The sequence below is a fragment of the Leuciscus leuciscus genome (assembly GCF_965113295.1).
Source record: "Leuciscus leuciscus genome assembly, chromosome: 18".
Taxonomy (NCBI): Eukaryota; Metazoa; Chordata; class Actinopteri; order Cypriniformes; family Leuciscidae; genus Leuciscus; species Leuciscus leuciscus.
In genome coordinates, this window is record NC_138742.1 from 10583131 (window position 1) to 10597828 (window position 14698).

The following is a 14698-nucleotide window of genomic DNA, read 5'->3' on the forward strand; positions in this document are numbered from 1 at the left end:
TCAGTGCAGGTCGAGCCCTGGAGGAGGGAGAGCGGCACGGCAACGGCGCGCACAACATGATGGTAATAACAGCACGCTCGAAAACCTCAGCCAGGCGCTGTTTGCCCAAAGGGGGCGGCTGTTAGCACAATTCAAATGTCAGGGGCACATGCTCGGGAAGGACAGAGATTGAGCTGGGAGAGAGAGTGGATCAACAGAGACTGTGGGATGGACACTGAGGGAGATCCGAGGATTGAAATGGTATTCTTTCAGCTAGCACTGACAAAGGCAGCGTGTTCACTTGGTGATTAAATATGCTCAGTGCTGTTGCATATTTCAATGCAGATTCGATTTTGTGAGATTTCAGAAAAATGTTCTGAATGATCGGAATTCAAAAGGGCAGCAGCACAGATGAAGAACTATATATCTCACAAAATTACTTTTTTTACTCTAATGCATATAGATGGTATAAATACACTTACCTACAATGGTGGTAATAATGGCTTGAAAGTTGATTGCAGAGTTTCTCACAGCAGATAATTTTATATATATGTATATATGTATATGTATATGTATATATGTATATATATATATATATATATATATATATATATAATATTAATAATATATATATATATAAATAATAATATTATATATATATATATACAGTGAGGAAAATTAGTATTTGAACACCCTGCTATTTTGCAAGTTCTCCCACTTGGAAATCATGGAGGGGTCTGAAATTGTCATCGTATGTGCATGTCCACTGTGAGAGACATAATCAAAAAAAAATAAACATCCAGAAATCACAATATATGATTTTTTAACTATTTATTTGTATGATACAGCTGCAAATAAGTATTTGAACACCTGTCTATCAGCTAGAATTCTGACCCTCAAAGACCTGTTAGTCTGCCTTTAAAATGTCCACCTCCACTCCATTTATTATCCTAAATTAGATGCACCTGTTTGAGGTCGTTAGCTGCATAAAGACACCTGTCCACCCCATACAATCAGTAAGAATCCAACTACTAACATGGCCAAGACCAAAGAGCTGTCCAAAGACACTAGAGACAAAATTGTACACCTCCACAAGGCTGGAAAGGGCTACGGGGAAATTGCCAAGCAGCTTGGTGAAAAAAGGTCCACTGTTGGAGCAATCATTAGAAAATGGAAGAAGCTAAACATGACTGTCAATCTCCCTCGGACTGGGGCTCCATGCAAGATCTCACCTTGTGGGGTCTCAATGATCCTAAGAAAGGTGAGAAATCAGCCCAGAACTACACGGGAGGAGCTGGTCAATGACCTGAAAAGAGCTGGGACAACCGTTTCCAAGGTTACTGTTGGTAATACACTAAGACGTCATGGTTTGAAATCATGCATGGCACGGAAGGTTCCCCTGCTTAAACCAGCACATGTCAAGGCCCGTCTTAAGTTTGCCAATGACCATTTGGATGATCCAGAGGAGTCATGGGAGAAAGTCATGTGGTCAGATGAGACCAAAATATAACTTTTTTGTCATAATTCCACTAAACGTGTTTGGAGGAAGAAGAATGATGAGTACCATCCCAAGAACAAGGGTTTCTGCACATGGGACAGGGCGACTGCACTGTATTAAGGAGAGGATGACCGGGGCCATGTATTGCGAGATTTTGGGGAACAACCTCCTTCAGTGTGTGCAAACCTGGTGAAAAACTACAGGAAACGTTTGACCTCTGTAATTGCAAACAAATAGCCTGACTACGTCAGACTTCCTACTTCCGCTAATTTCATTTCGCTCCTGTAGTCAGTCTGAGATAGCAGCCTATCTTTCAGTTTTCCACCGGCCTGAAAACAGCCGGGCCAATCAACGAACAGAGGGCGGGCTGAGAGCCGTGACGTAGACGCTGATTGTACCGTGGATGCGTAGATTTACTTCACATAATCTCCAAAAGTCATTCACAGCCATGTTCACTCCGGTATTTCGCTCGATGGTTTAGTTTTTGCATCATACATGCGTTTACAGTGGAAGTTAGATGCGGCTGAGCATGCGCATAACACACGCCATAACCAAAGGTTATGTGATTGGCTTACGGGTAACCAATGATTTTAAACTTCAGACAAGCGCCCCCCCGCGAGAGAGAAAACACTTCTCTATTATGCCCTTCCAGACTCTGTATACGAAGCAAAGTGAAGTAGCAGAGTCTGGTATTACCAGGCTAGCAAACAAAGGCTACTGTACCAAATTTTAACATTGATTTTCTCAGGTGTTCAAATACTTATTTGCAGCTGTATCATACAAATAAATAGTTAAAAATTGTGATTTCTGGAATTTTTTTTTTAGATTATGTCTCTCACAGTGGACATGCACCTGCGATGACAATTTCAGACCCCTCCATGATTTCCAAGTGGGAGAACTTGCAAAATAGCAGGGTGTTCAAATACTTATTTTCCTCACTGTATATATAAACAATAAAATAAAATATCACTGGTGCTCAAAAAGAATACAATATCCCCTACAAGTAAAATACCATTAATCAGAAGCCTACTTTTTTTGTTCTTTAAAAGAGGATTTGCATACATCAAAACAGAATATACATTTTTAAATTATATATATATATATATATATATATATATATATATATATATATATATATATATATATATATATATATATATATATAGAGAGAGAGAGAGAGGTTAATTCTATTCTACTTACAGGTCTAGTTACAACCAATTTCTGCAAACTTACACCGACATATGGAAAGTACCATGTTTCCCTATATAGTATGTATTCATTAGTTTTTGTTTGCATTTTTAGTGCTGATCAGTGCATATGTGACTGTGTGTGTCACTGTGTATTAGATTAGAAATCCTCTTTCTCTCTTTAATGTGAGCTGTGTATGGTTGAGCTGTCAGACCTCATTGGTGTATGATGGAGCACTTATTATGTTAACCTTTGGCCCTTCCCTCGCTCCTGCTATCGCCTGCCATCTTGTCCTCGGCACACTCCTGCCGAGTGTGATCGCTGTCTGAAGAGCCTGTGCTAGAGCTTTCTAGAGGATGCACATTCGTACAAGTTAGCACCCTGTCTTATTACATGCAGTTTATTTTTCTAAAGCATAACTGTATGTCAAAGTATTTCTGTTCAAAGATAAGTGGTGGTGTATTGGACTGGCTGTAGGAAGCACCGAACGGCCAGTTGTCATAAGCAATTTATTTCAAGATTTGAAGGAAAAAATAAGTTTCAACACCCTCCTTTTAAGAAAAGGTGAGTTTTGATTCAAACATCAGTTTCCCCAGAGCAACGTATCCCCGTTTGCCCTCCACACATACAGTACACACACGCAGCAAAGGCAACCCGCCTCGGCTCGGCTGTATCCTTAACAAGGTAATTCCCCAGTCAATCCTGCTAGCATGGATTGAGAACCTTATTAGGCTTGACAGAGAGGTGTGTATATTCTGACACGGTGTGTGTGCGCGCATCCCAACCGATGTCGAGATGCAGTGTGTGTCAGCCGGATAATTGAGGGTTGTGTGTGTGTTGCCATCTCACCATAATTGCCTGAGCTCACATGGGAGACCCGGCCATGTCAAAAGCAACAAATTGAGCTAGAATGTCTATGTGTGTGTATGACACCGAAACCATGTCACTACTCGCAGATCAATCACGTCTTCATCTCTCTTCCTTATGTGAATCATTTCAAACCATTTCAAAAATAGGTTGCATTCAATCAGACCTTTATGCATTTTCAATTAAATTCAATTCGACCAAAGGCATAGTTCACCCAGAAATTAATATTCAATAATGATTTATTTTTATATTATATAACTTTAGTATTTGAAATGTAATACATTTAAATAATACTAATCAGTTATTGTTAAAATTATTATAATATTATATGTTATCATTATATATCATAAAATATAATTAATATTAATCACAATACATTATTAAAAATAATAACAAATAATCATTATTATCAATATTATTGTGAACTTCCACTATAGTTAGGTCGTTTTTCTGTAACTGTCTCTATAGTTTATTGATATTTATTGTTGTGACTATTATTACATTTAATATACATTTTATTGTACTTTATTATTGGTCTTTTAAGAGATGCATAAAGACTCTTTTAATTGTCCTTTAGTGTCCAATAGCAAAAAAATAAATGGTTTGGAATGACACGAGGATGAATAAAAATGACCCTGTTTATTTTTTGATGAACGGCCAATGTCTGGATTATTTTTATGTGGAACACAACCAGAAATTAATTCACTATCAGATTGATTTAGTTTCAGACACTGATCTCAAGTTGGCCATATTTGAAGGACAATAAAAGACAGAGGCAGGACCAGCTTTGGGCAGTTATCCATTTATGAAGATATGCTTTTGCCGAAATACAATGCATAAATAAAATCCTGACAAATAAAAGCATCAGGATTTCCTGAGTGTACTCTTATAAAAATCAAGCCTTGCATTTCGGTGATCCCATTCTCTGCGCTGTTACAGATAATGTAATACTCATAGTGGCCTGTAATATGTAGCTTGTTCAGTACACTGGAGTGTGACTCCGAGCCCTGGGATCAGATGGTAATTGGATGGAGAGGCTTAAGAAGAAGCGTCCCGTGAAACCCAACATACAGATGAATGGGAGAGACGGGTAAGGTGGCGCTGCTGCCGGGATGAATGACTCTCTATCCATGATTCACCAACAGATTCTGTTCAGAAAGGGTGGGAGTGACAAAAAAGGGAGGGAGACAATAAAGATCTTTAATAATCAACATCAAGACTTTAGATTACAATTTATATGAATATACAAAATTTTTAATCTAGTCTGTCAATTAATACAATGCATTAAGGCTGCCCCCTAATAGTCGGCCAGACTTGATTTGAAACGTAAATAGTAGCCTAACGTGTGCCACTTTACATGGCCGCTCGCTCTAATGATAACCTGGATAAAGCACGCACACGGAAAGCCAAAGACAGTGTGTGAATACTAAATTGAATTCACTTTCAAGTCTTCTTGCGCTAATTCAACGGACTAATTCACATAAAAATGATGTCAACATGCCAGTCTGGGCGAGTATCTTAGCATACATTGTAGGTTATGTCTTAAGTGAACAGTTGAGAAAGAAAACTCATGTCTATCAGTATACTGGATCCGTGCGTTATATCTTAAAGTGACAGCTGCCTAAAATCCCTGATGCTGCCATCTGTGTTTTTAATGTTAATCAAACAACAAAAGACAAGAAGAACTTTTGTAACTTTAATAAGGATTAATCTTTACTTAATTTATACAGTAAAGATTATTTGCAGTGTTATTTTACACTTGACTTATTCAGTTTCTGTACCTGAAATACCTTAATTTTATTAAAAAAAAATCTTTTCTTTTTATTTTTGTTCTACTATATTTGTTCTACTATATTACTATACACACACACACATACATTTTATTAAATCTAATATACATTTTATATTATATTTATATATACACATAAAAAAGGACATTTTTATTTATTTATTTTGGTGCAGGAATGACACCAGATTATTAAGGTTTGGCACAACTTAAATTATACATTTTTCATAATAGAATAGAAAGCTTTACAATCTGCATATCTTAAGTAAAAGGCTAAAAATCACAAAGTAGCCTTCACTGTTCAAGAAATACAAAAGCAAAACCACAAGGTGATGAATCCCCTGGCCAAAAAACAATATTTTTGAGAGTTTACAGTAAAAAAATAAAAAAATAAAATAAAATAAACAGTAGTCACTGCCATCACTGCCTGTGGGATTCAGGCCCACACGAGCGAGGGGGTGGACTACATTGCATGGGTAATCATCACCCACTAAAGGTCAGGGCCCTTAATTCCAGTCATTCGGAGGTGCTCCATACATTACAGCGGGTGTGTGCCAGAGAGGAGGGCAGCAGGAGATGGGGGGAGGACAGGGCATGAGAAGAGGAGGGAGATGAAGAGAGAAACAAAGAGAAACTGGCGAAAGGGAGGACGTTGCAATGACATCACTCAGATTCAAAGCAACCCACATATCTATTATTTCTGAATGCTGGCCTTGACCTCTGAAGCTTCTAAGCATACATGCAGGCAAAACGAAGATGCAGCAAATGAAGAGGGTGAGAGTTAATTAACGCAACCTGTCAGCAGCACCAAGGACCAGTTTAATCTCAGAGGATTTGCACCTTTTAACCCAGAGGTACAAATCACCCTGGGTCAGAAAATCTGCAACATTGACACCAATTATTGTGCATGGCCCTCAAAAGACTTAAACATTAAATTGGCTTTCTGTGAGAGGTTAAGGGTTTTTAGTAAAAGAAGAGATTGTGGGAAAAGATCCTACACTTGAATAAATTCAACTAAGGTAACTTTTGGCCCTGTGGACTTTTTGAAAGTAAACTCACCTTTTACACTCTCACAAGCTTAACTCTACTAACAATGTCCAACACTAGGCACACAAGCATCTTTCATTGCAATTTTATGAAAATTTTCACCACAACGGCATTTCCATTACACTTGAAATTATGGATGCAGGCATTTTGAGATGAAAATGACCTTTTAAACACTTTTGGAAATAAAATGGCAACTTCCTTGGCTTGCTTAAGTTAATGTCATAGCTAATTTCTTATATGCCCCAAATACACAAAATTAAATATTTTCACATGCATATTTTGATTTAATTAAAACTGAAGTAAAATATTGTTTACAAATGTATAATTACCTTGATTATTGACAAAAAAGAAAGTTATTTATTGAAATTTATTGAAAAAAGGAGAAGGAAAACCCCTTATCAGTTCAACCCGAGACATAAAAACATGCATATACAGGCTACACAAGGGAAGAGAGATATGTTTAATTCACTAAAGCACACTCTCTATAAGTAACACAACCTAGTATCACAAAGAAACTGCACAGCGGTCGCCTTCCACAGCTTTTGCACACGGCCACTGTCAGCTCAGCAGGCTTGTATTTGTTTCAGTCCCATATCGATTGGACTGTCTTTCCCTGTGGTCGAAAGCAGCCAAACCCAGTGTTTGTGCAGAGAATCAAATTCTGATAACCCTCTTGAGGACCTCCTGGATCAAAACAGGGAACTAACTGGTGGTGGAGGGGAGGCAGAACTAAGAGTGTGGGATCTAGAGATAATTAAAATGGGCCCAACACTGAGACCTGAGGAACGCCGACCGCGCCAGTGTGGTGTATTGACCTGTGGTTGATAGCGGTGTGGTGAGAAGTGGGTGTCATAAAAAAGGTTCACAGCTGAGAAACGTATAACAGATAAGAAAGCTGATAGATCAATATCACAGCTCTGATGGATTTCTTACAATGCATGGACATACTGCCAAGAAAGAAAGAAAGAGTGTGCGAGTATAAATGAGTCAAGAGTGACAGATCGAGATAGATTTTATTTGTGAGAAGAAAAAAATAAAAATAGTAGTATGATGCCACAAAGGAACATTGTATAAAAGTCATAAAAATAAAGCATAATCAAAGTACACTATATAGAGAGAGAGAGATTAATTAAAGCATAATAAAAATGTACAAATAATATAGTAAAATTTATTAATTATCATTATTATTTAATACAAAACCCAAAAGCGGAAGTAGTTGATGTTTGTTGGGGCACTGTGAACCTTTACAAAGCTAAATGGCAAATCGGCTGTCTAACAAAGAAAGTGATGTAACCTACAGAAACAGCTGGGCTGATGTTAGCCGCTAGTGTCTCATTTTCCTCTCTGAGGCCTTGTCTAAACTCCCCTCACCATTAAGGGCAGGGAGAGACAGCTGCTGTCGCTACGACGGCAAACAAGAGACAAGCAGATGAAGAAGAACGATCAAACAAGACAAACAAACAAGGCCGAGAGGGAGCTTGACTCTGAACTCTGCATTGAGCAGAGTACGTGAGGGAGAAAAAAGGAAAGAAATCGCCAGCAGCAACAGTGAGTTCTGCTGATTTTAACTTCACCAACTTCTGATGTACTGCTCTCTGATCCGTCTGATCCTTTCATTTCAGCGTCAGATAAATCACACAGTCACAGGCAATCAAATATGCGAGAGGAAGTACTCCACAACACATCTGGCATAAAGCACGTCCTGAATAAGGCATTTAATGAGCCTGATAAGAGCTGATCTACTTCTTTTTCACTTCACCTTTCATTAGGCAGGAAGTTTCATTGAGGTATGTAAATTTCTTTCTCCAAAAAGAGTCAACCTGGACAAAATACTTTAAAGGCCTATTCAAACCGAATGTGAAACTAAAATGCAAAACAAATCACCAACAAAAAAGGTCTATTCACACCAAGAGCAAAACGAATATTCATCAGTCTACATTAAAACCATTGCTTTAGCAAAGTATGTCAAATGAACTAAAATCGAAGTGCAATATGGCTTGGCGCCCTTATCAAATCGTAATAGACTGCTATTTGATTAAATAAGTTATGTAGTCTATTTGCGCTGCATGTTTCAAAGCGAAGTGCGCACTTTTCTCACGCGATCATATCGTGATCCAGTGTTTTACGTGTTGCAGAACGGCTCAGTGAACGAATGTAGTGAACTCCATGTTTGCTTGATTTAGGAACGTAGTGGGCACCAGTTACACATTTGCATAATTTCCAAGTGGGCAAGTGATTAGTTATTGACTAAACTTGTAACGAGAAGCATTTGGAAACCTGTTTTTACATAAACTCTAGTTTTCCGCCAAAATAAAAGCCCAACTGCAGTTTCCATCAAAATAAAATCTCTAGGGTTTATCTCTCGCAAGTGAAGAAATTAGGACAAAAAAGTATTGTAATTTTCCTCATGCCCAAGATTTCTGTTCTAAATCCGGTTCACAATGAACATTTGTTCCATGCTTGGTGTGAATGGGCCTAAATGGTTGTTCATACAACTAAAGCTGATGCTAAAACAGATTGCAATCTTCAGAGCTTCAGAACATGTGGAAGTCGGAAACGTACACTTTGTCTTTCAAACACAAGCACAATGTCAGTTACTTTCTTTCTCAAAGGTCAGGGGGTTTTGTGACCCCAAGCTCCCATGGCCACTACATCATGTCTAGTGTGACAGGACATTGTGAGGAGGAACCAAAATATGCATGACCTCTGCTCTTTTCATCTCTGGACATAAAAGCTAGAAATGCCCTTTGCTCTAATAACATCATCATTCAAAAAACAGCCAATCTAAACAGAACAAAAAACCCACTTTCAAAACCTCCAAACCATACATTGAGTTTATGACATAACTAGGTGGAAGAGGAAACTCAATATTATTATTTTTTTGCCTCCTGCACTTATCCAATACCAATTCATTCAATAAGCAAGATGTATGGCACAAGAACTATATGAGTAAATATTAATGATCTATGGTCAAATCCTACTTTATTGAATAACATAGATCCATATTTAGGCGTTTCTTTAACTATGAGCAGTAATTTCCTATTATCACTGTAAAGCTGCTTTGAAACAATCCATATTGTTAAAAGCGCTACATAAATGAAGGTGACTTGACTATTTGACCATTTTCACCACAGTGTAATTTCACAGTGTTAAGTGTTTAATAGCATTCTGTGGTGCATTACATGTTTAATATTTCTGGAATAAAATGACTGACTCCTTTGTCCTGCTAAGGCATGTTATATATCCTTAAATATACTAAATTAAATAATGTTTTCAATTTTGCATCATTTTAACAGTTAAAGCTTGATGGAAATTAATAAATAATTAAAATATTCTGTTCACATGTGATTTACCAAGATCTTCTCAAGCATGCGCTTTTTACTGACACATTTGAAAAAAAGCAAAACTAAATGATGAGGGAATGTTAAAAAATAAAAAGCTGAATCTGTTAGATTATAAAAACCTTAAGACATAAAAGCATGTTTTATTGCAAAGTTATAAATAAATAAATAAATAAATAAATAAATATTGTTTTGGTCATTTATATCATTATAATTTAAAATAACATTTTATTACGAGAACACGAAAAGTGTAGTATAGATTTCAGCTTCCCCATCTGCATTTGGTCTGGGTTGAATTGGAGATCCATCATATCAGACGCTTGACAGGCAATCTTTGAAACTCAAAGAACAAACTTCTTACCCGCCTGCTGTAGAAAGGAGGGGTGACACAAAAAACAACAGCAAAAAAACAAAATATCCCTGTACTAGTTGGATGATGGGATCGTTCACTTTTCTCAAAATGTTTTTTCAAACGAGAAGCCATTTCTTCCGTACGAATAGTCTGGAATACAATGAGCCTTTTCTGAAAACAAAAAAGCAAACAAAAACCTATTTGTTGTACGTAAAGGAACCCACAATTTGGTTGCTCTCCTTATGATGTCTGATGACAACCGTGAAAAAATAGATGTCTTTGAAGCTAGTCCGTGGAGGTACTTCAAACCTGCCTTTGTGGATGGAGTGATGGCCGGTCCAAACAGTATTTTGCCGCTCCCCCTAACAGCTTCAATAGAATAAAATAGAGGAAAGAGCTTTTGGAGACCAGACAGACAAAGTGAACCGCCTTGTTCCGATGCCAAATGGGAAACAGCACGCGAGTGCTTTCGGGGTAACAAAGCAAGAAAGCCATTCCTAATGCACTTTTATCACACCTGGAGAGTGTTGGGGGGGAAAAAGTCGACTGCAGTATTGAGAAAAAACTAGAGATTCTATTGTTAAGTTGTCGAAGTTTTGAAGCTGCTTTTTAGCAGAACAATGTCTGTCCGGTGGATTATCAGTTATCAGATTGAATGCACAGTGGTGCAACTGCGGCTCCGCAACGAAAAGGTCACGTCAGTCATTGTGTTTCTGGCTCTTGGCCTCAGGTTCCCCGCTGACTGTGGCTTCAGGGCTTTGTGAGGATCTTCATAGGCCATGTGGCACGCCTGAGCCAAAACAAAGCCTTAAGAATGGGTCTGATATGCCGTCTGATAGTGCAAAGTGCAGACGATAGCAATGGCACGATTGGAGAGGGAAGCACAGAAGCAAGACACAAGAGAAGTAGTACAGATTGAAAGATGAAAGGAGAATTACGGCTACAAAGAGCGGTGAGCCAAGCATGTAGTCAGCCTTTTTTTTGCTTGTTGATCTTTTTGTATTACGAGCACCGTGTATTTCAAATTTGGTTGTAATATCCTTCTACCGCAAAGGCAGCTACTGTAGGTGCAAATTGAATCTATTTTCGCAACAAAAGCCAAACAACACACAAACTGCTGTGAAGATTTAACACTCGATTTATGCAATTACAATGAATGGGGTCTGAAGCTTTCAAACTTCAAAAAAGACCAGTAAGTACCAGAAAAGTATCATAAAAGTCCTCCATACAACTCGCATGCTATTTCCAAAGTCTTCGGAATTGTTACAATAGCTTGTGTGAGGAAGAGACTGAAATTTGGGTAGTTACCAATTGAAAATCTTCAATTCATGGGATTAGTAAGAATTGTTCTTTTGAGTTTTTTTTTCAATGAATCATTTGATCCAGGTCTGAATGATTGGTTCACAAATCAGACTGAATCAGTTCTTAAACTCAACTCAATGATCTGGCCACTGGTTAACAGACCATAGAATGAGAAGATTAATCAGTAAAACTATTTACTTTTCAGTCTGTTTCACACCCAAATCTACCGTATGTCTTCAGAAGACTCGGGAAATAGTGATAAATACCTTTATGATGCTTTTGTGTCCATTTTCAAGCTTAAAGTCCCACTCCGATCATATTTTGATTTATTTTTAAACATTCTCAGTGGTCTTTAAATGATGATTATGCCGTTTTTAGCCAAAATCACAAAACCTGTGCCGTTTTCTGGGACTTCGCTTCAGCCGAGCGGCAGTAGCTCATTAGCAATTCGCCTCTGCGTTGTGGGCGGAGCCGTTGGCTGAAGCGAGATACATAGGCAGCAACAGCCTCTTTCTGTCTTTCTTTCTTTCTGTCAACACAGAAAACATTTCATCACTGGATAGTTTTTTTCGTTTAATTTAAGTGTTGTTTTATGTCAGCTGAATGTCCGGAACGCTTTTCAGAGAAGATAAGGCAACTTTTTTAGCACAATTCACACCCAGCGGCAATTCAGAAAAAGAAAAAAAAATCTCCGAATGCTCCACACGAAACTTTGGTCTTCCGACCTTTTACCGCCGTGTCGATTTATTTTGATTAATATGTGCGAGGGAGAGAGAGCAAGACAGCGCTTAGTTTGGAGACGGTGAGGTCTTGTTTACATTTTCGCCTGGCTCCTAAGACAGAGAGTGCGCGCGCGCGCGTCCGGGTCTCTCTCTCTGCTCGTTCTTTCAGTTATAAACATGTCCTGTCACAAGCGCAGTAGTTCATCTACATTACTCACCGATCAAATAAGACTTTGGCGGGACAAAAAATCACTTTGGCGGGCGCTAAAACAAGTTCAATGCAGGAAAATTCATGCGTGAATTTAACTGAGTAGTACATGACCATGCACTCGCACAAATGCGACCACATAACATTTTAACTCGCACATTCTCAAAAAATGGTCGCAGTCTGGAACCCTGGAACGTAATCCATTCATCTCTCACAGCAACATGTTTTGGTAAAGCATGAAAGCTAATACCAATATCTCTCCTCTTAGCATTGCAACCCGCTACCGCACATAGGTATTGATCCGCCATCGTCTTCTCTACTCCTCAGAACCTGAGCGTGCGGGGCGGAGGGGAGTATGAGCTTGTGGCCCCGCCCAGTGGAGTTACTACGTCACAACTCCAGTCTATTTTAGCCGGCATTTTAGCGTCTGCTACTGATTCACAGCCATTTGAATGCAGAAATACTCAGAAATACAACTTTGAGCTTATTTTTCTCAAGATATGTCCTCTAGCATAAGAAAAATGCCACAAGAACATGTTAACACCTAGAAAAACATGATTTTCATCGGAGTGGGTCTTTAAAGCAATATTTCACACAAAATTTTTAATTCGGTCATCTATTGCTTCGTTTGATTCATATGGATTTCTTTGTTCCATTTGTTTACGAACTTTCTAAAAAAAATCTAAGTTTTGGTATAATGGGCTTTTTAGTGGAGGGACAGAAACCTGCATGTTGCACAAAAATAATTCACAGGTTTGGAATAAAATGACTGCATTGATGACTTTTTGATGGCATTTTTGAGGGAACTATTCCTTTAAGTGTTTTTGATGACATCAGGCTAAACTAAAATTCATTTTTAGAATTAAAGAACAACAATTTCGTGCAAAATAACCAACCAAAAACAAATTCACCCAAAAAAAGAAAGATCTCTCATTTACTGCCCCTCATTGTGTTCTAAATCAGTATAACTTTCTATGGACCCTATTGACTTTCAATAAATGGACCAACAAAAGAGACATTTTTCAAAATATCTTCATTGTGTTCCACAGAAGAGAGAAAGTTACATACTAAATGATGACAGAATTCACATTTTTGGGTGAACTATACCTTTATGAAGTACACCGGATCAAATTTGATGTCAGGTTGACATTTACCCTCTGAAAGCACAGAGAACGTCCACACTTCGGGGACTATGATAGAAAGAAATGGTAAAACAGAGAGTGAAATAAACCTTTTTGCTTTTGTGTATCCTCGATCACCGGGGGAACAAACAGAAATGTAGTCCTAATCCTTTTAGCTAACAGACAGCAGCCAGTAAAGCACAGCAGCTTCTAAAAGCCATTTGAGTGTTTCTTCAGCCTAGACTCACATGTTCAGCTAATCAACAACACAGCCACTTATCTTAGTTAGTTTCCCCACGAGACGAAAGATTACATTGAATTTTAATGTACTCCCTCCTCCAGCTTTGATAAAGGCAGATGCCTTAAATGAATGAGAGTCTTAACTCCACGTATATATGTTGCATCTCCAAGGACAAAAACAGGTGTAATTGGGTCCCCACAGTACTGCACTTTTTGATGTAAAGGCTTTCAGAAATTGCAAGGCAACAGTCTCTGTCGTATGTAGGTGCAAATCAGTGTTTTCTAGTTCACCCAACCCCCACACACACACACACATTTCTATAGATGTGCAATAAAAATTAAATAAAGAAAAAGCCCTTCCATCCATTTCCCTCAAGGTCTTTCTCAATGTGTCTGTGTGAAGCTTTTCGAGCTATTATCACAAACAAGATAATCCTCGCCATCTATTATATTGTGTAAATGTGCTGCTGGAACAATAAGTTTGTTCTGAACTCAAACCACTTTAGCGTGGCACTTTCGGAAAACTTTTAAAATCTGTGCCGCCAACAAACTCGCCATTATACTTGATGTTGTTTGCCAATGCGAGCTCTATTATTTCAGGACACAAAAGGAGGAGAGAAAGGGAAGCGGCTGCAAAAAAGAAAGATAATGGTGTTCGCTTTGATTGGTTCCTTCTAACACAGGCGGACCGAGGATCAATTCACTTTTTGAAAAGAGGGGAAGGTTGTTTACAACGGAGGACCTGCAGCAATATGAAAATGAAATCAATAATCCCACTGTGAAGAATGTCTGGATGGAGGCACGAGGCGTCTGGTCTTACAAGAAAGAGGGGCAAAAAAAAATCAAAATAATGAAAAGCAGAGATTGGGAATGATAAGCCTTGTGCCTGCCGTTGAGCACAGTCTTATATTTTTAGTAGAAATGTAGAAGTTCATGTATGCGATTTGTTAAACCGGTTTACCTTCATTAATTATTCTACTTCTAATTATTTATAAATCAAACCCAGGTAGGAAATGTAACAAAAGTAAACTCATTTGAATTCTTGAA

At 38.2% G+C, this 14698-nt stretch overlaps 1 protein-coding gene across 2 annotated transcripts in view; it reads right to left on the reverse strand.

Annotated features, from left to right (window-relative positions):
• Window positions 1–4314: 4314 nt before the first annotated feature.
• chchd6a (coiled-coil-helix-coiled-coil-helix domain containing 6a) overlaps window positions 4315–14698 on the reverse strand; it is a 71341-nt gene continuing 60957 nt past the window's right edge. For both annotated transcript variants that reach the window (XM_082146279.1, XM_082146278.1), the window contains one exon: window positions 4315–4680. In XM_082146279.1, coding sequence (XP_082002405.1) covers window positions 4657–4680 — 24 coding nt within the window. In that variant the 3' untranslated portion in view covers window positions 4315–4656. The remainder of the gene's footprint in view (window positions 4681–14698) is intronic.